Consider the following 25,870-nt stretch of genomic DNA (forward strand, 5'->3'; position numbering starts at 1 on the left):
AATCCATTATTCAGGTCTTTATGGAGTGGCTAGATGGAAGGAGTGAGATGCCACCTGGAGTTTCCTCACAGGGGCCAGTTGCACAAACGGCTTATTACAGTCATCTATTTTTTTTTATAACATTTTTTAATGCAGTTGCTTAAAATCTTTGATTTAAATTTGAGAATAAAAGTGAGACTGGTTATCCCTTGGCTAACCGCTAGCTGGTCAGACTACTTTTTAAGACACAGTATAAGTATTTACATAATGGCTGTGTTAATGCAACAGGCCCCACGTCAAATTGAACAATTTAAAATACAGTTCCAAATAAATAATAAAAAATACTATAGATAAAATAAGTACTTTTAAGACATTAATTTTAATTGTGAATGTTTTTGTCCAGTATTTGTTGGGTTCACTGTATCTGAGCTCCTCCTGTAGTAGCTCTACTCGTCCATTGGGGGCGCTGTCAATCAAACTCTAAATCTGTCGAGATGGTCATGGCGGAGGGCACAGCTGTTCTGAGGAGGAATAGACCAGGCACCAAGGCGAAGGTAAAGTGAACAGCGAATAACATTTGAAAGCGTTTTACAAACTCAGATCTGTTCATAGAGTATATTCTAATGTCATATTTATATAAAAAACGATTTGTTCTCCTGCGAGCGGAAGCCGCAAATATACTAAGGAGCTAAGCTAGCACTTAGCCGAGAAAACTAATGATTCCCAAATGGAGGGTTTTAGTTGAATATCTTTAGTTCATGATAGGATTTATGTTTTTTTTTTTTTAAGTATTTGTATGTGTAATGAAGTATGAGACAGGACGTGTCCGAAATGCTAGGCTTTCACGATCTAGTTTTTTGGAAGACAGCAGTCAGCTAACGTTAGCAGCCGTCTGGAAGTACCCGGATGAACATCACTGCTGATGCTCAAATACATTTAATTATTATATTTAAAACACAATATACTTAATATACGGTTGTATGGCAGAGCCATGCAGCTTTCAGGTATTATACACCGCTGTTTTCAGTCACTTATATATAAAGAAATTGACATAACCATTGGGACATTTTACCATGTTTTTTTGTGTCTATAGGTTGGTAACAACGCAGAAACCGTAGTAAATTGTCTAAAAGCTTTGAAGTATATATATGACAATTGCTTAACAGTTGTTGAACTGGCATTAAATATTCTAGTGTTGTTTATATTAACGTGTTGTTAAAACTGTGGTTGTGTTATTCATTATCAGGACTTCTATAACTGGTCTGATGAGTCTTTTGAAGAGATGGACAGCACACTGGCAGTGCAACAGGTGAGAGCTTTTCTTACTTCATTGAATCACTAAAGAAGATTTTTGAAAGGGTGAGCTTTTACAGACCGTGACCTAAGGCTGTCAAGCTCCAACAAGGGACAAAAAAGCACTGTAAAAATTGTCAGTGTGATTTTTGCACCATATTTGAAGTCCCTTTAAGCAGTGCAGTAACTTTATATGAGGAACAGATTGAAGTTATTTGCTGAAGATCATTATATTTCGAGGTCATTTTGTTAGTTTCTGTTCTGTGTTTTTATATTGTGAATGAATGGTTACTGATAGTTTTTTTTTTTTTTGCTTTTCAGTATATTCAGCAGAACATCCGTTCAGATTGTTCCAACATAGAGAAGATTATGGAGCCTCCAGAGGGACAGGATGAGGGGGTGTGGAAATATGAACATCTCAGGTATATTATTAGTCTGAACATCCTTCACATCATCTAGTGTTCTAATGACATATATAGTTTTTGGTGACAAAATAGGTCCCACATTATATTATATATATTGTTTTTAACTACTATGTACATCATGCATAAAACATTGTACTTTGTACTACAATTTTGTAGCATGGTTAGGTTTATGAGTGTGTTGAAGTAGGGTCAACAGTCTGATAATAGATGTAATTACATGCTGTTTTTTTTAAATATACATATATCTTAAAAGCATGTATGAATAAGGGCATTATTTATTAAAATGTTTGTACACAGTAGTTAAAGACAAACGTACAAAATGGTTATCAGATGCTCTTTTTTACTGTATGTTGGGAGTTATTGAATTGTGTAAATTGTAAATATCATGTTTTGTATATACATACAGACAATTCTGTTTGGAGCTCAATGGCTTAGCAGTTAAACTGCAGGTAATTATCTTTCATACACTTTACGGTCGTCTTCAGATATTTATGAAGACAGTACAATGATGTGCGATGTCTTTGTTCCACAGAATGAGTGTCATCCTGACACGTGTACCCAGATGACTGCCACTGAGCAGTGGATCTTTCTGTGTGCTGCCCATAAGACTCCCAAAGAGGTGAGTGTCTCTGTGACCTTTTGATCGAAGTTAAAGTTTGCATTTGAAATTATCTTAGTGCCCATTTATGAATTTTAGGGCTGCATAATCTGTAGATCGTCTTTGATCGGATAAAAAAAGCTAGGTTTTTTGTTTTTCATGCTCAGAATGTTTAAATTGATAATCAAATTAGTTGTTGATTATGTTGTTGATTAGTTGTCTAAAATATGGATGATTGTGTCTTGTGTTGATTTGTTTGTTTACTGTGGCTCACAGTGCCCTGCCATTGACTACACAAGGCACACTCTCGATGGAGCCGCGTGTCTTCTCAACAGCAACAAGTATTTTCCCAGCCGGTGAGTTATTGAACATCCATTAAAGCAGGGGTGTTCAGTGCTCCTTCTGGAGATCTGTTTTCCTGCGGGATTTAGCTTCAGAACTGCTTGAACACAACCAAATTTGAGTTTTTAATGAACCCCAAAACCATTTTTTTTCCCCTTGTTTAGGGGTGGGCGATATAATCAGAATAAATAGTAAATAGGCTGTTTTTATTATTATTTCTTATAATTAAAACCTTATGCAGCTCATACCTTTCAACCCTTACAGAGTTCCATATCACTGCATGATGGCAAAATTATTCCTACCTCTAACTACTATTAATAAATACAGCTTTATCTACATATATGCAGTAAATCATGAATTTGTAACATGTTTTGTAAAAAGCGCTACACAAAATTGAAGTTGGATCTCAAGTACATAGGAAGGAAGACCTTCATGAGCAGATTTTGAAATTTTCATTTCTAGGATTTTCTAGCTGTAAACAGGCTATTGATGTTTTCTGTAACCGCTGATCCTCTCACTGTTTTCCATGTAGCGTCAGCATTAAGGAATCTTCTGTGGCCAAACTGGGCTCGGTTTGCCGTCGCATCTATAGGATCTTCTCCCATGCTTACTTTCACCACCGCCAGATTTTTGACAAGTATGAGGTAAGCAAGATCATTTATGTAATTCATAAGCACATACATTTCATAAAACAGATTATCGGCTCTGCTTTGAAACCTACTGCACATTTATGCATCATTTCACAATCCTGACCTTCAGTCATACAAATGGATTCTAAAACTATTTTACCAAATATTTGTGCTGTATTGTTCTGCTTAACAGAGCAATTGCAATCAGGAATTACAGCCCATTGATTACAGCCCAAGAATGGTTCCAATTGGTCACTAATGAGATTTCTGTGAGGTCATGTCCAAGCAGCTCAGAGTTTTTGGAGTCATTACTTAATTTAAAGTGAATATTAAGCATGATAATGTCAGTGGTCATGACAAAGCAACTGCTGTTCATTCAAACAGCATTTCCTGCAGTGGTCAGTAGGAGGCATCTTTGGACAGTTTGCTAAAAAGCACAATCAAAACAGCATCAGATAGGAACATTTTATCAAAAGATCATCTCTGTCCCACAGAACGAGACTTTCTTGTGTCACCGCTTCACTCGTTTCGTGATGAAGTACAACCTCATGTCTAAGGACAACCTCATTGTGCCCATCCTGGAAGAGGAAGTCCAGAGTGCCACTGCTGGGGAGAGTGACGCCTGAGCTGCATCTTGTGCATTTTGAGCCTCTTTTATCCAGACAGCAGCGGTGTGCAACCTTAGTCATTTGACATGTTAATTTTCCATTCACTAATGCTTCATTTGATCCAAATTTCATCATTCAGCTGTAACAATCAAAATGTTACATCAGCAGCTCCTTGTACATATCTCACTCCATCTCCATTGTAAATCCTGCTTAACCAATAAGAATTTCCTTTCTTTTTCCTCCCTCTCTCGACTATAAACGAGTCTGGTGATATTCACCCTGTCTTTTCCCTCGTTAAGTTATTACATGGGTGGAGGGCTCTTATCCGGCCCATTTTGTCCTTTTTTTTTTTTTTAAATAAACTAGAATGTATGGTATTTTCATTATGTCAATTGTTAATAAAAGACTTGTACCTAGTCTATGCATATGCATTGGCTTTTTATGCCATGTTCGACTGCTAAGTGACAACACAAACATCCACTTTAATATGAGGTAAATATCCATTTAATAAAACATTACAAAAACTGTCTGAAACGCGTTCAAATACTACAGTTGGTAAATAATACTGATCAGTTCTGGTATATTAGAATATAATGTTAAATATCTTGAGCTCAGCTTCTGGGATTGAAGAAACATCTCGGTTCACCATGGCTTTAACATTTACAGCAGCTTGATAGTCTGTTTTGCGAACTAAAATGTGCTTACTCTATACTCTCTGCCATTCCTCAAAGACGGATAAACATTGTCAAGGCAACGTAAGACGTGAAAAATACAACCCTTAACGTGGTTAAAATTCTACACAAATTCTAAGGTGGCACAAGCAGCACCACTGCAGCTCAGTTTGAAAAATCCAGCCAGATAAAATCGAATTTGACCACCGAGCTGAGGAGAACTAGTCAGTTTATGCCAAAGAAAAGAAAGTACCCTGTTCATGGTCCCATAGCAGTTAATGAACTGAAGTGTAGCAACTTAACATGCAAATCAGTGTATTACCTCTCCCTTTTAGATTGTGTGAAGAAATTCCTAGAAGATTAACATACAAATTCAGCTCTAGCACCACTTGAACACATGGCACAGATCTGATAAACCAGACTACAGCATCAAGTTCAGCGTTTAGTTCATGGATTCCATTTTGAAGCGCTGTAGGCATACAATATGCATTTCCCTTAAACACTGGCATCCCAAGCTAAATGGAGCATTCCTGATGTTTTGACTCCAAGTTCAGGAAAATATCTGCATGAAAATGTAAGTATGTCACAAATCTGCACACCAAGTAAACGTCTGCGTCCTGCAGAGGGACTGTTTGGATACTCGGTTCCTGAGTTCATCACGTTGAACCGTTGCAGGTGTTAAGAACAAACAACTGAAATGTCATCTGGTTTGGAGTATAAAAGGAACAGGAAAAAGAACAGCAAAAAATAAACGGTGAGGAAGGACACTCAAGTGTTGGAGCTTGATCTAGAGACAAATGTGATGTGAACTGAATATGTGGTATTGTGCGAGTGCTGCAAAATACTGTTGATGCAAATAATAGTGAATTACAGTGCTATTTTTGATACTTTGTATCAAAGTATCATTGCACAAACTTTGCTTTCAAGCGTAAATAAAACCGACCTCTATGATACATTATGGCTTGTTAAAAATAATTTACAAACTGTTAAAAGTGCTATGAGTCTGTTTCTAATACAGGAACACAAATCTCTTGTGGTCTGGTGATGTGGTAAATTCTATGCCAGCTGCCGCTCTCAATCATCAAAGATTTCTGACAGAACTTGAAAAAGAAATTGCATTGTTGAGTTGGTCCATCACATACAGGTGACTTCTGCAGCCCCATCGTCTGGCTCAAATCCTCCCTCATCTAAATGGGACAGCGCACTGGGATACCCCCCTCCAAACACGGGGAAACCGCCGATTCCCCCTGAACATGGAGACGACAGCTCTGTGTGTGGTTCATCCATGCCTCGACTCACAGAGTGACTGCACACCTCCCGTCGTGTCGATCCCTTCAGGAACAAAAACAAGAGGGTTGAGATACAAAATAACAAAATATCTCAATATTACAATTTTTGGGAAATTTTAGAGAACAAAATAATTATGTCCTTTATGGTTTTGTATTTTTATTCATAAACTTATTAACTGAAATTTAAAAAAACTGAATATTTAATAAAGCTAAAATAAAATATAAATATTAGAAACAATCTAAACAAAAATTAGAAATATTGCCGTTTATAAACTAATAGTTAATGTTTTAATTAAATTTTTATCTTTTCTGTTTTCACTTTAATTTTAGTTTTAGTAAATTTATAGATTTTTTTCATTTTATTAGATTTTTTAAACGCCTATATAAGTTTTATACATTTTTTATTTATTTTAGTAATTCAAGGTCAACCTAATGATAAGAAGAGGAGTTGCCTTAAACTTGCTGAAATAAAAGAGATTAGTATTTTATTTAAGTAACAATATTTTTGTATTGTTTTAGCTGATGATAATAACCCTTCTGATAACTATCTGACACAAGTTACTAAAGCACTAAAATTCAACAGTAAAAAAAAAGTAAAAAAAAAAGCACAAAATTACTAATTATACAAATAAAAGAGATTCAAAATAATAATAAATACAATAATTGCATATACAGCCATGGCCAAAAATATCGGCACCCTTTGTAAATATGATCAAAGAAGGCTGTGAAAATTAATCTGCATTAATCCTTTTGATCTTTTATTTAAAAAAAACCCCACAAAATCTAACTTTCATTGAATAATAAGAATTTAAAATAGGGGAAATATCATGAAATAAATGTTTTTCTCTAATACACATTGGCCACAAATGGGAAATGTGAAAATAGGAATTTTCACTGCTCTAGCTCTTTTCTTAAAGCCACCTCACTAATTTGTGAAGCTCAATGATCTTTTGCTGCACATCAGAAATATATTCTTTGGTTTTTCTCATCGTGATGGATGATTAAGGGAATTTGGGCATTGATTTCCCTCCTATTAATATTTCTGTGAAACAGGAAGCCATGGCTGGATAATTTCATGTTAATTATCACCCTGGAGTGCTCAAAATTGTAAATATGAATGGGAATATACTTCAGAGATATTTTACTCGTAAGAATTCCTAGGGGTGCCAATAATTGTGTCCAACATGTATTTGAGAAAAATATTTATTTCATAATGATACCCCCCCTCCCCCCCGTTTTAAATTCTTATTATCCAATGAAAGTTTAGATTTTTGTGAATTTTGAAAATAAAAGATCAAAAGGATTAACAATGGAGATTAATTTTCACAGCCGCCTTTGATCATTTTTTACCAAGGGTGCCAATATTTTTGGCCATGACTGTATAATACTAAAATAACAATGGTTTGAGAGTGGTTGTTCAAAATCATTTGTGTTATCTTAAGTTAATTTTGGTTGAACTATCACTTTAAAAGTTTGCCTTACTCACAAACATTTACTGTAAATAGACAACTGTGTCATTTAAATATGTCTTATAGACTAAATAACAAGAAAAGCAACAGATTTACAAATGTACCTGACTGTGCTGTGGTACCGTTTGGCCCTTGACGGGTCTTTGTAGGAAAACAACTTGCTTGGTAGCGAGATTCCCTTCACTGCAAGAAAAGAAAAAAACGTAAGCTTGGCATACGGTGATGGGGTTTAAAGAAACATGATTATATGGCTTATACTATGAGGGTCCCACCTGTCATGGCGAATAATTGGGGTGGGCAGCACACAGGTGAGCAGCCAGCCGAATTCTGCTAACGTGTGGAGCAGAGGACCATAGTCTGTCTTTACATTTGAACCCTGAGACACAAACAGGAAATTAAAATTAAAGACAACATAAAATGGCACACACTTAATTTCCTTCATGTGATCATGTGACACATTTGAGACATTTCATGCATGCAGTCACACCTCTATAACAGTCCACTGTTCCACTACAATCGTGTCATTGGCAGGTGGCGCTGTGCTCTTCTCCTCATAGACAAACAGCCCCTCTAGAGACCTGGGCACTGGCTCACCTGTAAAATCAACCATTATACTGTAGAAGCAAGTCAATGACTGTTCACAGCTAGATTTTTACATTATGTCTAGATGTCTACATATGTGTCTAAATGTTAATTTAATCATTCAAACGCATCCTTTTATCGTTATTACTCATATCTGAATGTTAAAAGTGACTGTTTATAATACAGGAGACCATTTTATTCTGATTATTCTATATTTTCGCCCACTGAACCACAGAGACATAATTTGTAGGTCTCATTTAGTCAGTGCTGGAAGTGTGTCAATGACCTACAAAAGATAATGAAACTGAACTACTTGTATGACAGCAAGATAAATCCACGTACACCACCATGTGAGAGGATAAAAGAAGAGTGAATAAGATTATAGAGCAAACACTGGGAACATTACAGAGGTCTCTTTTTTTGCAATTAATTTATACATCCTTTATAATATTTACAGGTAGACAACATACACATATACTATTGTTCAAAAGTTTGAGGTTAGTAAGATTTAAAAATAACAATAATAATACTTTTATTCAGCAAGGATGCATCAAACTGATCAAAAGTGACAGTAAATATATTTGTAAGATTTGTATTTTAAAAAAAGTGCTGCTTTTTTTAACTTTCTATTAATCAAACAATCCTGAAAAAGCATGTTTCCACAAAACATATTTCATTGTTTTCAGCATTGGTAATCATAAGAAATCATCAAATCAGCATCATTTCTGAAGGATCGTGACATACTGAAGACTGGAGTAATGACTGCTGAAAACTCAGCTTTGTCATCACAAGAATAAATTATATTTTAAAATAGAGTCATTTTAACTAATATTTCCCAGTGTTACATTTTCTATTGTATTCTAGTGTATCTTTGGCGAAAAGGAGATTTATTTTTATTAAAAATCCAAATGACTGCCAAATAAACACACACACACACACACAGTATATACGGTATACACATTAAATATATGCATATGGAAATATATATTAATATATATATATAAATATATGCATATACTTTTCATGGTCACAATTGACTAGCTCCAGATGTCTCAAACACACACACACATCTGATTTAGCTCCTATTAGTCTGGTGCGAAACAGGAAGCACGGTCGTGAGGTTAGGGACGTGAGCTCTAAATTTAGTTCTGGTGGGAGACAGGAGAAAGGAAACATGGCTTTGGTTAAAGATAGAGAGATGTGAAGGATGAATAAAAAAAAATACTTCTGAGAATGAAAAGATATACTTGGAAAAAAAACAACAACATGATGGGGGGTCTGGTTTGCTAAAAACAATCAGTTAACAATCTTCCTTAGGAAGAGCTAAAGAGGATGCTGACATCTTCCTTTCACAAACAAACATTTGAGCTGGAAAAAAAAAAACAGCTCAGGGAATCAAATCATGACAGTCAAAAATAAGTCCAAGAACTACCTTTAGGTGTGTCCCAGTATACAAAGGAGTCGACCAATGACCAGCCCTTGCGGTAGTAAGCTGCAGTCAATTCCAGCCAATCAGCTTCCAGGGCACTTACAACTTGACCCTTCCTGGACACGCGCATGGACAATGCCCCCTGGTGGTAACAGCAGGCCAGAGAGTCCAGCGGGGCACATCCCGGAGCCCAGGAGTGAAACAGCACCAACAACCTCAGGTCTGAAAATGATAGTGAGTCTCACACATTTTGTATGACCAATGCAACCTCAAAATCTTTGACATATTTTAGTAAAATAAGTCATGCAATGGTCATTGCTTTAGACACCATTTTTAATTGGTCAAACTATCAGTCCATCTACCATAGCTAATAAGTGTAACGGCAGATAAATGAGGTACAGTACTCGTGTTAAGACGCTAACTGCCTCTGACTGATCTTAATCTCACATGTGGCCCTGAAATGGTTGCCATGGAGAGTGGAGAGGTTGGTATGATGCCCAGAGGGTGAGGAGACACCAGAGCTCCACACAGGACAAAGATATTACACGGTTAAACCAAATCAAACTGACACCACTCAAGACAAACTGAAGAGGAAGAAATAAAAAAGGAAAAAAAGCAAAGCGTCTGAATAAGGTTATTAAAAATTATACAGTCTAGTTATTATTTTACCAATGCATCTCTTAGTCAACATGGTAAATAAAAAAAGAAGCTTCACATGCCAAATACAATTTTCCTGTTTGATTCTGGGATGAAATATGACGTTCTTTGTGAGTTTCACCCAATCATGCATGATTCAAATCATTTATAGTCCAGCTGTGCACCTGATTTAAAACTATTAGAATTATTTCATAGACTTCAGATAGTCCATAATGACATTAGAGGAACATCTTACCTGGGCTGTAGCCACGGCCCTCTAGATCTGCATCTCCGGGCGGTGTGCGAGGTGGGGTGTGGGGCGGGGAACGGCAGCCCCTCCTGGGACTGGGCACTCTACCATTACACCCCCCTCCTCCAGCCTGCTGGAGCACTGACCCCACGAACCGCACGCCACCCCTGGCATAGCTGTTCACCTGAGGACAAATACACACGGTTAGTGAAGTGAAACCATATTTAAACATTCCATCACAAGGAACAGAAATTTATGTGGATTTTTTAAAAAGAAAGACCTCAGCATGAAAACTGGGCATTATACACTAAACGACTGAGGATCACACACTACGTGATTTTCATTTAAATCCGTCAACTCAGATCTGCAGACTGGCGCTCACTTTCAGCGACTAGTGTCAACTTCTCTAGACTGTAAATTGGTGGAAAATCAGGGCAAAAATTGTGTAGAGTATTCCAAGCTTTAGCCAGTTTTCTTTTTGTAACATAAAAATAACTTTAACATTTAATTAAAAATCTAAATATCATTTCAAAATGCATGACTCTTAAAAAGCCATGTGTTGTGGCCACAAAACTTTGGCAAGACTACTAAAAACCTGATCTAATGACTAGCGGTCGACCGATATATCGGCCGATATTTGGCATTTTTCAAATTTCACCATCGGCCGACAAGTTTTTCTGTTTGGTCGTTGCGTTTGAGGCAGGGCATTTATTTTGATGGCAACACCTGCACGCATTCTCCCACTTGCCATTTAACAGTTCTGTCTAATATGGATAGAAGTCTGTCTAATAATCAGAACTGTTAAACAAAAGAATTAAATAGGCATACAAAAAAGTATTATAACGATTGCTTTTATATTAATAGTAATAGGCAAACATTATAATACTTTCGCGTTTACCTTCAGCATTTTGAATGTACAATGAGTGTTTGCTTGGCTTTATTTAAAAAAAAAAAAAAAACAGGATTCAGGTTATACTGTTTACTTTTTATTAATATTTATAATATATTTTAAATATTTCTTTATTTGTGAAAAATATTGTAATAAGATTACAGAATCAAGATGGCATGTTTATTTGACATGTATTTTTATTTTTTCGCATTCAAATCACAAATTTCTTAAATATTAATTAAAATAAATAATTCTATTTTATATTGGCTTCATATCAGCCACCCTGCTCTCAAAGATATCGGCATCGGCTGTCAAAAAACAATACTGGTTGAGCACTACTAACAACCTAAGAGATCTGGCAAAAATAAATAAATACATAAATGAAAACTTGTTGAACACTGTAAATTATATAAAAAAAAAGAACATGGACAATAGACAAAAGCATTTGAAACAAAAACACAGACCCTGTCTATGAGCAGTCTAACTGTGTCACTGGTCAGAGATTCTCCGGGCAGTGGCCACTCCTCCACTCGCAACACTGGCAAGCTGTCAATCATTGGCACTGCATGATTGCTGCAACCACACAACACAAACAAACAAATACACATCAATTACGATACTTCTTTGCTGCTTTCCTTCGAGAAATTACAATATGGAGGCATAGACAGGAAGTCAAACAAACAATGGATGGATGCCTGGATGCTACTGCCTGAGAAAGCAATTTTTAGAAAGTGCATTCAAGCTAATGCTCACTGAATTTAGACATCAATCATAAAGTATTCATGGGAGTTGGCATTACACAGCTCAATGTTTTTCACACTACAACACTATTAACATACAACAACTATCCCAGACTTTACTTTTGAATAATTTACATCATCATAGTCTAGCCTGTCCTGTTCCTCGACTGCTTCTTTGCAGGTTCTCATTGGTTGCTGAAAAACTACACTGTTGTCAGGGGCTTCTTTTAACTTAAATTTAACCCACATTTGTACCCCAGTATGACTTCACACAAGCCCCGCCCACTCCAGCTAGACTGTCTGACCTCCAACTATGATCTCATTAAATATTCATGCTGACTCATTAAAAGTTAATTATTTACTTGGAAGGAGCTGGTGTGGGGTTTTTGGGGTACAGAATAGGGGGTGCAATGGTGATATACAAAGTGCTTGTCATGGTGAACAGTACCTGGATCGTGGGCGGACCAGAATAGCCCGGTAGAGCAGGCTGCAGGGCAGGAAGCGGGTACGGCCCACCGAGAGGATGATGGGATGCAGAGCAGCCAGTACATAGCCCTGGGTGTAGTAGGATTGCAGGGCATGGGGAAGCTCGCACAGCGAGGACAGATACTGCACCGTAGGCCGACTGCCTGTGGAACACAAATAAAACTCACAATACACTCAGTAGAAACCACCATATAATTTAAGCTAATATTCTTAATACCTTATGAAAATATTTATGAACTGAAGCTACAGGTTGTCTCATAAAACTGGCATTTTGATTATGTGTATTGTATTTTCGTGGCTTATTTTGGACAAGAATGACCTATTTAGACGACAAAGGGTAATCTGATTGAATTGTAAAGCAACTAATCACTGTTACCTTCATGTGACTTTCAGGGGTGGGTAAACATGAAACTGGATTTTGGAAATTGGAAGACTCTTGAAAATTTTGTAAAGACAACCAATCAGATTGGTGACATACTCTTTATAAAGCACCCATTTTAACTTGCAATATGAAACAATGTGCACTAACAATGTGAAAACTGTCAGATTCATGGAATCAAAATGATAAAATACCAAATAGGTGTGACAAAATATAACAATCTGTAATCAAAAATTAGTTTACCTCATATATGCACTTTTTTGCATTACTATTTAAAAAGAAAAGTCTACTGACTGCCACCAATGCACAGCATTACATTTCCAGACTCCATTCCACTTAGGATGCTGTCTATGTAGGCAGCAAACAGCAAGACTGTGTTGGAACAGAGCCTATGTTAAGGTTTCTCTAAGCGGCTCTTCGATAGCGCGCTACTGTTTGGCTTCTCTTTCTCCTGTCTGCAGCCTCTGACAGAAGATCACCCTTACGTCTCCCTCCTCTCCCCCACCCCAACACACTTCCTGTGTCCACAAAGAGCTGCTTTTCACAGAGAGAGCTGGCCCCATGCCACACACACTCACAAACACCCAGCCCCACAAACACAACATTCCACCACACACAACACAAACATACTCGCACAAACATTCAGTCCTTCGGTTCCCACACTGGGGCAGAACTACAAACAGAATTTTAGTCTGAGAAAACTCAGACCAAATATCTTCTCTCTGTAAACTCATTCTCAAATGGTAAACAGCTATAAAGGAAAATGTGTTTTCTACTCTTATCCAAGCCTGTTTTGGCAGCTACCTGAAAGTTTCACCATCGCAGCAGTGTCTGCGGCTTTGACAGGCACGTCTGGATGCCCGTCCCTCACACCTGAGCTTCAGAGAAGCGTCAAAGACACGATGGTCCTCAGGGGCCGAGAAGAGCGGTGGATCTTTCACAGAGACTGGGACCCTGGAAAGGCAATTTGTCCCAAACCCTTGAACCCCCCCTCCTGTCAACTCACACACAGAGGCCTCTGTTCTCCAGAGAGACAGAGACTGTGTGTGTGTTTATAAGAGGAGAATCAAGAATAGATGAATAAAAAGAAAAAGGCGTGAGAAGGAAAAAACTCAGACGGAAAAGAAGAGTCTGAAGGTGTGAAGGCTTCATAGGGAAAATGAGAAACAGACAGACGGAATATAAGAGAGGGAGAAAAAGGAGGTAGGGTGAAGGAATTTATGGGATATTTTATGACCCAGAAAGGGTTTAAGGGAGAAAAAAAAAAAAAGGATGTCTTTTGAGACATTTTTTAGATGTCTTTTTTAGGACCATTTGAGAGTGTGAAGGAAAGGTGGCAAATGACAAAATGAGCAAAATTCCCAAACAAATATATATAGAGAGAGATGGATAGATAGATAGATGTTTGTTTTGCATTAAGGAAAATATATTTTTTCCCGAAAATGCGTCGATAATAGTGGCGGACTGTCCCAGAAATAATTGAATAAAGTCGTTATTTTTGTTTTCTTTGCACACAAAATGTAGTAGGACCCTTGCTGTCTATACAGATTCAGAAAGCCCTCAGATTTCATCAAAAATATCTTAATTTGTATTCCGAAGATGAACGAAGGTCTTACGGGTTTCAAACAACATGGGGGTGAGTAATTATTGACAATTTTCATTTTGGGGTTCAATGCAATAGATTATTTATGATCCTAAAAGATTTACTTTCATTATGCAAAATATTGTTCCTTTTCTTTTGTGTGTGTGCGTTTCTGTGAAACAGGAATGTTTTCACGCTGCAAAATACTGCAAGGTCATTTCAAGCAGTTCATTTCAGTCATAAGCAATGATACAACATGATTGGTTTTGCTAAATTAAACTGCATCAACTGGACTTTCAGAGCCCTGTTGTATTTTTTCCTTAAAATCTAATATGCTACATATATCAGGAAAATCATTTTTATATTCAAATCCCCTAGCACACCAGTATGAGATTAACCAAAAAGGAGATTAATCCAATATACCACCACATGGAGCAAGTGGATTTTTTCAGTAGATGACTATCAAATTGAACTGAATCAAATATTTATAATTCAGTGCTCCGACTATAATGTTTAATACCAACATTTAAAATAGTTTACCCATTTTCATTTCCTTTGATGATAGTGAGAATACAATGAATTGTATTTTTGGGTGAACAACACTACTTTATTGACAGGATAATTGATGAAGGTATGTCAAGTGGCGATTTAAGGCCAAACTGAAATGTTACTGAAGCTAATCCCTATTTTTTTAAGCCAACATCTGTGAAAGTGATCCAAGGTAGAGATTAAGGCCACTAGCTGTAATTCTGTCTGCCTCTGCAACAAGAACAGCTGGCTTTCTACAACCAAATGCCCAAATTAAGCACCAAGCAAGTTCCTGTATATATATATATATATATATATATTAAAAAAAAAAAAAAAAAAAAAAAAAAAGGGCATTCCAAAAATTTTGCATTTTAATTTCAATAAATGGCTATTTTTTTTTGGGGGGGGGTGAACATTACAGTATTGTACATATCAAATTCTTGTATTTCAAAAAACAAAGAAAAAAGAGAGTTGATATGACTTTAATACATTATACAGTTAATATTCTCTCGTCAATACACATACTGACTACCCAAGAGAGCAACACATATGGAGCACACACACACATCAAACTTTAGACATTCCCAGTACCAAAGTCATGAATACCTTTTACAGTTTTGAAAAAGATCTTTACATGTAGCTTTGCAAATCCTCTTGTACAACAATCAAACCAAAGACAAAGACAAAACAGCCCAACCATAAACCTTGCTGGAAACACATTACAGCACTCTTTGGGTTCCCTCTTTTGCCATCTTTGGGTTCATGAAGAACAGTTAACATCAATGGAAACTTTCCATTGTACAAAAGAATAGTACACTGTTCTTCACACTTAAAAGTGTTCTTCTGAGGTTGTTTTAAGAACAACCAAATTGTTTTTCTATGGCATCATTGGCAAGTTTGGCAACCCTCTTGGAACCTTTTGGATCCTGTCTTGACCTGCAACTCCTGTCAAGACACGTTGAAGAGTGAAGAGTATATGCAGGAAGTATGCAAAAATACAACAACTGTGGTATTTTTACAAGCGATACAAAGTCTGTATCAACTTCATGATCAGCACTACCATAATTTTAGGTAGAAAAATGTGTGCATGCCAAGCTAAGGTTCTCGCACATGGCTGCAAAGAAGAACTGAAGTACAACTACACCTTATAACTCAAAACTCACAGACAAACACAGCAGAGGTGGTGTTCCACAGCTTACACTCAAGCAGTCAGAGGGACACAAAGGAGCCTGGAAACAGTCTAAATAATGTGAGCGCTCCAGTGAGCAGTGTCAAACACAGTCGTTTCAGGCATCTGTACACCAGGTGTTCTCAGGAATGAAAGGCTGGAACGAAGGATGAACTGACATGGCAGACAAGTTTATGTGCAGATAAAAAGGTACAATATCTGAAGATGTGTTGCCTTACAATACGATTTATTGTTCTAATATTATTGACTCATGTTGATTTTTGAGACCTGGTGACAACACTTCCTGGGGAATGAGATTTAGGTCAGTTTTTGGGTAGTACTTAGTTTTCCTCTTAATGTTCTAAGGTGTTGGATTTGAGGCTTGGGCAGGTGGAGACATGTGACCCTGTGAAAACGCTTCCCATTCCAGGCACTACCCGGATACTCAACATACTACATACTACTGTGTGTGACCGACCATCAAGATATGTACAGTCAAGCCAAAATTTATTCAGACACCTTCAACATTTCTCACATTATTCGCTATAGTTTAGAAAATGGTAATAAAATATCACAAGAACTCAAGAAGAGTTAAACTTCGTCAGAACAAATTAATCTTGATAATGTCAGATAACTTTAATAGAAAGGCACGTAATGGATTAAAATCAACCAAAAATTATTCAGCCGTTAAATTTAAGTATACAATTAGATACTACTAATTTAGGCCAACCATTTACCAAGCAATGCTTAATTTAGCTGAATCGGTGGTGTAAAAAGGTCGCATTAGCAATTAAATTTGATTTATTTTTGATCCCAAATTTTACTGGTAGTCCAATGTATGAAGAATTTTTGGGTATAATGTGTCACGGTTCACTTTATTGTGCTATCCTCACTTACATTTATGAACTATAGTGTCCTGCACCCACTAGTAAAAAAAAAAAAAAAAAAAAAAAAAAAAAAGTAATAATTTTAAATAATTTTTGGTTTCACTGTATATCACTTTAACTACATTTTTCTATACTGCATTTCTATTGTATTCTATTGCATTATCTAAAAGTGCACCAACCCTTCTCGGATCTGAAACCTAGCATGTCAAAAACAAGTGGACTGGAACGGAATGATTAAAACCCCTGTTGTTGGGGTATAAGTAGTACATTTTCTTTTAATAACTGTTGGAAACAAGTCATTTTCACGCTATGCAGGATACGACACTCGAGACTTACATTTACTTTGTTTAATCTGTTGATACCTTAGAGAAATGTTTGTTAGTTTCGACGCACAGAATGAAACACGGTCTGGGTCGTAGATGAGTGGAGTGGCTACTGATGTTTCCTCTCATGCTAACAGCGTTCTGTGATCATTCCAGTGTTTTTTCTCCACTAAATTACGTGTTTTTCCATTTCCCTCTCAAGGTTCGCGACAGAAACCCGCACCAACTTTGAAACAATCCCTTTCTCCTCCAAGCAAAATTACACATCACTATTATTTATTCTACATTAATTCTAAATACTATTAATGTGGGCAGTACGAAGTAGACTGCGCACGGTCCCTTGCTCAAACCAAGAATGAGGCGCTAATGAGAAATTCAGAGTGGAAACTGTTGCACAGAGGAGTATGAATGTCATCTTGTGGAACAGACGCGGGTGTGCTGCCGTCTGTCTGTGCGCCTCTGACGCTGTTAATAGAGGGAAAAACCTCCTGACCTATTTCCACATATGATGAAGCTCCGGCGCTGTTGCTGGGTAAAACGGTGTAATCTCTCACTCCAGGACGCACATGCCAAGATTCATCATGCCACAAGTTTGAAAGTGAAGACATGGCATTGATTCAAATCATAGTGAGCTGCCTAACGTTACCCAGGCAGCATTTTTGTCCATCACTGGCACATGCCACTGATGCTTAGAAAGGCAGCTTGAGACAGTTTTGAGACAGCCAAATGAACAACTGGAGCTCTTATTAATTACACCCATGCATATTGAAAACGTAGCATGCCAAGTTTCTACAAATAAACAAACAAATAATACATAGTTCTAGGTATTGTGTATACTCTAAAAAAAAGCTTTCAGAACAGCTGTCAGTTTGTTTAGTTAACTAATACTAAATCAACGTGTAGGGAACTTCGGTTAACTGTTACCAAAGCAATTTTTTTTTGGTAAGCGAACAACATCACTTAAAAATCTTTGTTTAGCCTACTGCACTGATCTGTACCTTCCAGACTGAAGTCCAGCAGCACATACTCGAACACGGAGTCTGTTTTAGTCTCGACCTGTGGTCTCTTTAAAGTGGAGTAGATTTTCCCCGGGCTGCTGTCCTCCGGGTCCTCCAATTTCCGTAATCCACATCCCATAATAGCGGGATCTCCAGCACACGTAAGGCCGGACACGGGGCGACCCACTCGGCCACGCACTCAGAGGACTCCCGCTCCCGTGCTTAGTGGGTTTGCTTCATATTCCAACAACTTAATCCTTTGGGAGTGGCACTAAACCGAGGATGACGTGCCGTGTGTCCGATCGCCTTTAAGAAAACGGCTTAAATCAAGCAAGTCCTTCTACAAGGTCTTTATGAGACTACAAGAATAAAATACTTTTAAGTTGTGCAGTGAAGAAATCCAGACTGTTTTCATTCAAATCTCTACCAGAAAACCACATCACACTCGGTCTCCCTATGGCCGCGAAATAATAAAACAAAAGTTGTAGTGGGCTGGAATTGTGTTGAAATTAATGAGGGGGCGTGGCGAAGGAGGAACGGGATTGCTGAATAATTGGCCAGGGCGGGGCTGCATATTAAACAGGAGGCGGGGCGTGTATAAATACTAAAATGTTTACTAGGTAAACAGAAAACTTATTACCAATGTTATTGTTCCGTATAGTTATTTTGTTAATCAACACCTACCGTTTTTAAAACATATAGCAACACAGCCAACGATCAGATGTGTTTCTTTGAAAAGTTATTATATGATTATGACTGTCATAATTTCAGTTACCTATTTGAAGACTTGTAGGAATGACATGCTGTATCACATGTGGGCCTTACTGTACGTAGGCAGCTGTAATATTGGCCTAATATTGAGGGAGGCGTTTACAGGGCATCTGGATCTTGTTGGTGCATTTTAGAAGTAGCACACAGCTAAAGTGCAAACAGACATGCGCCACTGTTGCTGAAAAACAAAGATAGTAGGCTACCTTTTCTCTTACAAAAGAAAATAAGAGCATTTTGGTAATAAAACATAACAAAACGAGAGAGAAGGAAGGAAGGAGGCCTCAAAATGGGGGGAGCAGAGGAAAGCTAAGAGACATAACGCAAATCATTCATTGGGTGTATTATGAGGCTCTATTTTTACACATTTGTGCGTGAGTCAGACTTCACCCAGGCTAAAGCGGAAAACAAAAAAACAAAACATGAAACTACCAAAGTAGCTTGCTACTGTACCACCTGTCAAACTTACAGCTGAAAACAATGCCCACCTGCTGGCCGTGAGCACCATGCTGAACAACAGTCTCATTAACCAGCCACAAAGCAGCATATTTTTGAAAGCAGCTCATTTTAGTGGCTTTGTGTGTCGCTTTATTGTTTTGGCTCTTACCGTTCAGAACACAATAGCTATGATTAGAGATTAGTTTCCATAGTTTTCAAAATTGATTCCTTTTTTCCTGTTATTCTTTTTAGATTATATAGCTTTGGGTTGCCCTGTAAAACAACAAACATCTAATGCATTCATAGATTATAAGAGCCAAATCCAAAATTGAAATAATATGGATAATATATGATAACCTTTCATAGAAATCTATCTATCTATCTATCTATCTATCTATCTATCTATCTATCTATCTATCTATCTATCTATCTATCTATCTATCTATCTATCTATCATCAGCTTTCTTAAACTAACTTCAAAGTTTGTCTTGACAGACATTTTTATCTAGTTGTATATATCATGCCAGACTCAGAAACATAAGTTTCAATCTCGACGGTATGTCACACATCTGTGTGCCCTGTGCCTCTTAGTCAGTGCTCAGAAATAACACTGAAAACCAAGTCTGGGTCCTAGACCGGAAACCACAGTCATTCTGAGACCACACCCAAAGGACACTGGGAAGGAAACCCATGCCTTCTTTAAACAGACAGGGTAGGAAGGAAACAAACATATAGTAGTTAAACTGACACAAAAGTGTATGCATATGTAAAACACTATTTATTTTCAAACTAGTATTTCTGAAAATCAAACTAACTATTAATTTCTCATTGGTCTCCACATTTTCATCCCAAAATACAGACTGATACACATCACTCCACATTATAATCCCACCTCTGTTCCTGTGAGATCAAACTGGCCTACATCAGATGCTCTGACACATAATCCTGACTCTACGCAACCTAGTCATCTATTCCTGAGCTCCAGAGAGATCATTTCTGGTGAGAATCAAATGTAACTTTTTACAATCATTTTCAGTGTTAGAGTGACACAATGGGAAGCAATGTCACCTCTCAGCAAGGGAATGGTTAGAGAGTCGGACTCGTAATCCAAAGGTTGTGGGTTCGAGTCTCGGGCCAGCAGGGATTGTAGGTGGGGGGAGTGTATGTACAGCGCTCTCTCCACCCTCAATACCACGACTGAGGTGCCCTTGAGCAAGGCACCGAACCCCCAACTGCTCCCCGGGCGAGCAGCACAAATGGCTATGCTAGTTGTAACCAATCAGAAATGAGATACAGGAGTAAAATCTACCAAAATCTACGCTGATTCAGACATGACAACCACCCTACTGAGGTGGTTAGAAGTTGTAGAAATACCCCCCACACACTCTATCTAACTATACTTATATTGAGAAACAATCTGCCAAGAAATAATACAAGTAAATATTAAGGTCACTTAGCTCTGAATTATCATTCGGAAAATACAAATTGAAACTGGACTTCTGGAGGACACATTTAAAGGCCATTAAACTGCCTCATGATTGAGCAAATGATCGCTACACGTCTCTTTTCCAATACATGTGACACAGCGCCATCTAGCGTTCAATACATGTAACTGTAATACATGCAATCCTGTATTGAATAGTGATTTAAAAAAATGTTTAGCATTATTAATTCAAATTCCAATTTCATTTCATGTCATTATGTAGATTCAATAGAAAAAAAAGTAACAACCATGTCTGTTAGAATTTTCACTCATCTCATTGTGTATAGAATTTGTTGTGGATCTTTTGCCTTTCAGATGACACATTTATCAGAGAGTGGGTCTCTGACTGTGATAAAGAATTAAACTGAATATCGATGAATATCTGAATATCGATATTATAAAATTGATCAAAATATACTGTGTAAAATCCAGAAATCCAGGTATTGTGATTTGCTGTTGGACCTCACCAATTTCTTTTTTAAAGATTTATTTATCTATTTATTTTTCTTCAAATTTCAACATGTTGTCTGTCTGTAGGTGACTATGTAGGACTGACTAGTACAGCTAAAATATTATGCAAATTCTGTTTTCTTTATGAGTTTTAGCTTAGGCCTATTCCCTCTTGTGAAAATGTTTTCATAACTTACCATTTTATTTCATTTTTATCCTAAAATTATTAAAAATGAAATTTGCAACATTTAATAATTGCTTTATTAAAGAATGTGATTTAATAGTATTTTGTACTTCCCAAACCATCATTAATAATTGTATTATTTCTCTTTGACAGTGTAAAGCAGGGATGGAAATTCTATAAAGTGTCTTCAAACCGGTTTAGTACATTTGTTCAATTAAAGCGGTAGGCCTAAATTTGTTCACCATACAAAACTACATCAAGTTAAACATAGATTTTATGACTGAATATTATGACAGCTAAAATATAATGCAGATTTTTGTTTCTTTAAGGTTTGCAGCATCTTCCCTCTAGTCAAAATGGGAGAGTTCATAACCAGCTGCTCCTACTCTTTTCATTATTTTCCGTGAAGCACTTTAGAGCGTTTGATCCAATACCAGAAAAGCAATTCAGTATTGAATGTGAGGAGATGTAAAGTGCAGATAGAAATGACAGAGCAACCTTCCTGAAACAGGTCCGAGATAAGAAATAAACAGCACTGATAGAAACTAAAAATTCTGTGTGGAAACATTTGAAATGATACGAAGCAATAATGCATTAAAGATTGGTTCAGATAATGTTGCCTTCAAAATACTTTTCAACCTTTCAAAAGCTTTTTGTGTAATGCATACATAACTTTAGTTCAAAATCGCTCATAAACACACAGGCCTAGTGAACATTTTGATTTTTACCTTGTTTTGTAATACAGTTGAAGCAATAAGGACTTGAGATATGTTGCGCCTGCTGTTATCTCGTTCTACACCGAACAGGGAGCAAAGAAGCAGAGCTGAGGAGAGAAGGACACAGAGATAAGAGCAACACGACCCTGACACACATCTTTCACCTCTCACCTCTCACACTCGCTTGGCTCTCCAGCAATAACAAACTCTGTATTACCCACAATTCACGTAGAAACACTGAAACATTTAAACAAAGTTTACAAAACACCCTAATACACAAAAGCATACAAGATGTGCCATATTTTCAAAGTAAACTGTGTATTTGTTCATTTTTTTTCCTGACTTTAACGTTAAGGCTCTTAAATCGTTGTAGTAATTGACGTTATACACTTGAGGGCGTTATACACATAAGGGCCAATTCTTAGTGAAGAACTATTTCCGATCACACACTTCCTTGAATACTGCTGTATGTTTTGGAATATTTCAAGATACGCATGCACATACATTTTCGTTATCATAGTGGGCTCAAATCTAACCTTAATCATATATTTTTTTCTGTGTTAAGTGTTAACCTGGTTCTAAAATGTAAACAAATTACAGAAAAACAGACACTGAACATTATCTTTGTTGCTGATAGTGAGAGAACATTAAACTAAATATTATTTTATATTATTTTTTAACACAAATACTCCACATATTGTTCAATAATAAATATTAGTGGACACTACCACATTTTCTAAGAGGTAACACACATAGGAGTTGGGTGTAAACTTGCTTTGCTATGAGACGATTTAGTTTTCAGACCTCATAAACCTGTTAACTCAGACACACACATTCAACATCTTACACCAACTGTCTACTTTTGGCTTAATGGGTTGACTAAAACAAGTCCCATTTTTACACTCGTGCATTTCTTGACCAGTTTCCATTTCATAACCCTCCTTTGCTACGCAGTGTGCTAAACATTTAAGGTGTGGCAAAGTAAAGTATGATGTTAAAACACTAATCGGTCTTAAAGTGCATATTAGAGCTCTTTTTAATGACACTCTTCTCATAGAGAGGGTTTAGTTTAACCATGACAACCTGATGCAAGGGGAAAATCTGCAGAAAGGTGTTAGAGTTCTTAGCCCTATGCTAATGACCCTCAGGTTCTGTCTACTTTTCACAGAGGACTTGGATCTCGAGCAAGCCCTCATCAGTTGGCTCATCGCAAGGTTTTCCAAGTGTTTTTTACTCTGCATTTCTGTGTGAGTTTTAGGAACCATATTCTCATGCCTTTGTAATGTGTTCTACACACATATCAGGCACACAGAGGAGGGTCCAGATATTATTTAGGATTACATTCATCATTGAAGTGTTAAAGGCCTCATGTCAGTGTGGTCCTGCTGTCTACCTTCAACAAATAGGCAACATCTAATAGTGGAGAATATTCATAGCAAAATCTGCTATAGCTGCTATGAAGGCCTTTGAAAGACACTTTAAATAGGTCTCTATATAATTTTTAAAAAGGTCTCTATATAATGCTCATTCATTTTATTTCCGTTTTAGTTATTTTACTACAAGATAATGAAAATGAGAAAAGTTGCTGAAGTTTTAGTTTTTAATATTTTATTTTATTTCAAGTAATGGATGCTTTTATGGTTTAAGTTAAATATAATAACCCTGCTGTTTAGTCTAATTTATATCTTGATGCATTGTTTGTTGTAGGCTACATTTCCAATTTTGGGGGAAAAAAATATTCTTGTTTGTCTCATAAAAACAACTCAGGAGGTTTGTTGAACTTTAACATGTCTTTCTCTGTTTTGAATTGAACCGGACAATGCTGCACTTTTAAATCAAATGCCATAAACAACAGAGCATTGTGTTAATTCAATGACTGTCAAGCGAAGATAATCACATTTTGAACGCTGCCTACACAAATAGTAAGATATAGCCTATCCTTTGATACACAACACCAAATCGTCAATATTTCATCCCCAAAATAGCTACTTCAGAAAAGTGATACCCCTTTCCTCCCAAACATCTGGTAAACTCAAATAAGTAACATTCCTGAGGCAAACAGGCACTGGCTCCTCCTCTTTGAAAGATGAGCGATTAGAGTTTATGAAAATTGGGAATGTCTGATTGGTCACGACACCCGTCAATCACGAGTTTACGGACGCGAGGGGCGGGTTTAGCGGATCTAAGAGGTTGTGCCAGTGTCAGTGGCGTTCCTCATTCTCGACTAACCAAACAACACAGTGAGGTGAGGCGAACAACATCCACAACCAGTACTCCGGCTTTTCTTTTCCATCATGCTGACACAGAACGCGCACATTTGGGGTAGTTTTGATGCTTGATATCATTTGGTGACCCGCAATCCCTCCGCTCTCCTGCATATCTGTGAACAAATGTGCATTTTTGCACGTGTTAGATACAGATTGTTTGACGCGCACTGGATCAATGAGAGAAGTTAAGAACCGGCGGTGCTTTTTAACTTGTTGCGCGGTGATGCAAGTGTCCTCTTGCGTAAGAGAATGATTCATGAGCCAGTTATTATACATAAAATTTGTTCTTCGAGCTGTGTGACTGGCAAAAGTTGCTTTAGGATGGGCTCAAGGAACGAGATCCATTCTCAATCTGCCGTACAGCCTGCGCAATTAAGTTAAATTGGAGCTACCCACAGACCCATATCAAGAGTTGTATGTGGATGTCCTTGAGGACAAATACAAAGTAAAATAATATTGATATCCTAACCAACTAATCCTGAAGATGTCGGAGTCTTACGAGGACGGGGTGTGCGGGGATGGAGCTCCGGACTTCATCCCACCGAGAGCGATTCGATCAGGCCGGCGGAGTGGACTCAGCGTGCCGCTGGTGGAGCGCGATGAGGCGGCTCTCCTGGAGTCCGTGAAAGCGGCGCCGAGGAGGAGCAGCATCATTAAGGTAATGGCAGAAACACACCTGTGAGTTGTTAAGAGTTTGGTAGTGTAAATCCTACTCGATCTTGTCTTTTCAAACGAAAGTATAACAGTAATTCAGATCGTGGAAAAGAGTGCGATAGACCCCTCACCAAGTAAACAAAAGCCTGTGTCCTTGCAGTTCATTCAGGTTATGACACATTCAGTTCTCTCATACATGCCTGAGGGTTTATGACGTGATCAAGGACACAGTTGAGGTACTTTATGGATCCTTGTAAGATTTGACCTAACCTTTTTATATAATTTACCAGCCTAGATTACAGGATGCCTCAGGGTGTAGTAGCCCATCCACTGGTTTTGCTTCAGGACCCAGATGTGGCACCCAACACGCTACTCTGTCTATAGTAAAATTAATAAATTTTAAAATCAAACATTGAAACATTTTAATATTATCTTTAGAGATTGAGGGTAGCTGTCCATATCGACATCTGGCCAGGTTATGGTAAACAAAATAAAAGTTCCATTTAACATACAGAATTTGATAGCCTATCAACATTTTCTCATCTCTTTTTAGATGTACTCTGAATTATATGATTGTTCACATTTTATTATTTGCTTTTTTGCATCGTTTTCAGACCTGTGTCCCATTTAGGGTTTAGAACTTCCGCAGCCTGGTTTGGAACTGATGTGACCATCACTTCAGGATTCTGTTTTTCACATTCCTTATAAATTTAAATTTTGTTCAGTACAT

General features: G+C 37.3%; 2 protein-coding genes across 2 annotated transcripts; one reads left to right on the plus strand and one right to left on the minus strand.

Annotated features, from left to right (window-relative positions):
* The first annotated feature begins 46 nt into the window (after positions 1 to 46).
* LOC306876476 (MOB-like protein phocein) lies at positions 47 to 4,404 on the plus strand. Its single transcript, XM_079427672.1, has 8 exons — positions 47 to 533; positions 1,226 to 1,288; positions 1,594 to 1,694; positions 2,104 to 2,146; positions 2,230 to 2,316; positions 2,572 to 2,651; positions 3,170 to 3,281; positions 3,761 to 4,404. Exons 1-8 carry the CDS (start codon positions 474 to 476, stop codon positions 3,890 to 3,892), a joined length of 678 nt encoding a protein of 225 aa, XP_079283798.1. The 5' UTR covers positions 47 to 473; the 3' UTR covers positions 3,893 to 4,404.
* Positions 4,339 to 18,684, minus strand: LOC306876475 (raftlin-2-like). Its single transcript, XM_079427671.1, has 9 exons — positions 18,181 to 18,684; positions 12,278 to 12,458; positions 11,554 to 11,662; positions 10,207 to 10,384; positions 9,318 to 9,536; positions 7,791 to 7,897; positions 7,576 to 7,679; positions 7,408 to 7,486; positions 4,339 to 5,877 (listed from the first exon to the last, which is right to left on the minus strand). Exons 1-9 carry the CDS (start codon positions 18,317 to 18,319, stop codon positions 5,680 to 5,682), a joined length of 1,314 nt encoding a protein of 437 aa, XP_079283797.1. The 5' UTR covers positions 18,320 to 18,684; the 3' UTR covers positions 4,339 to 5,679.
* Between the last annotated feature and the right edge of the window lie 7,186 nt (positions 18,685 to 25,870).

This window comes from Barbus barbus, assembly GCF_936440315.1.
Source record: "Barbus barbus genome assembly, chromosome: 10".
Classification (NCBI taxonomy): Eukaryota; Metazoa; Chordata; class Actinopteri; order Cypriniformes; family Cyprinidae; genus Barbus; species Barbus barbus.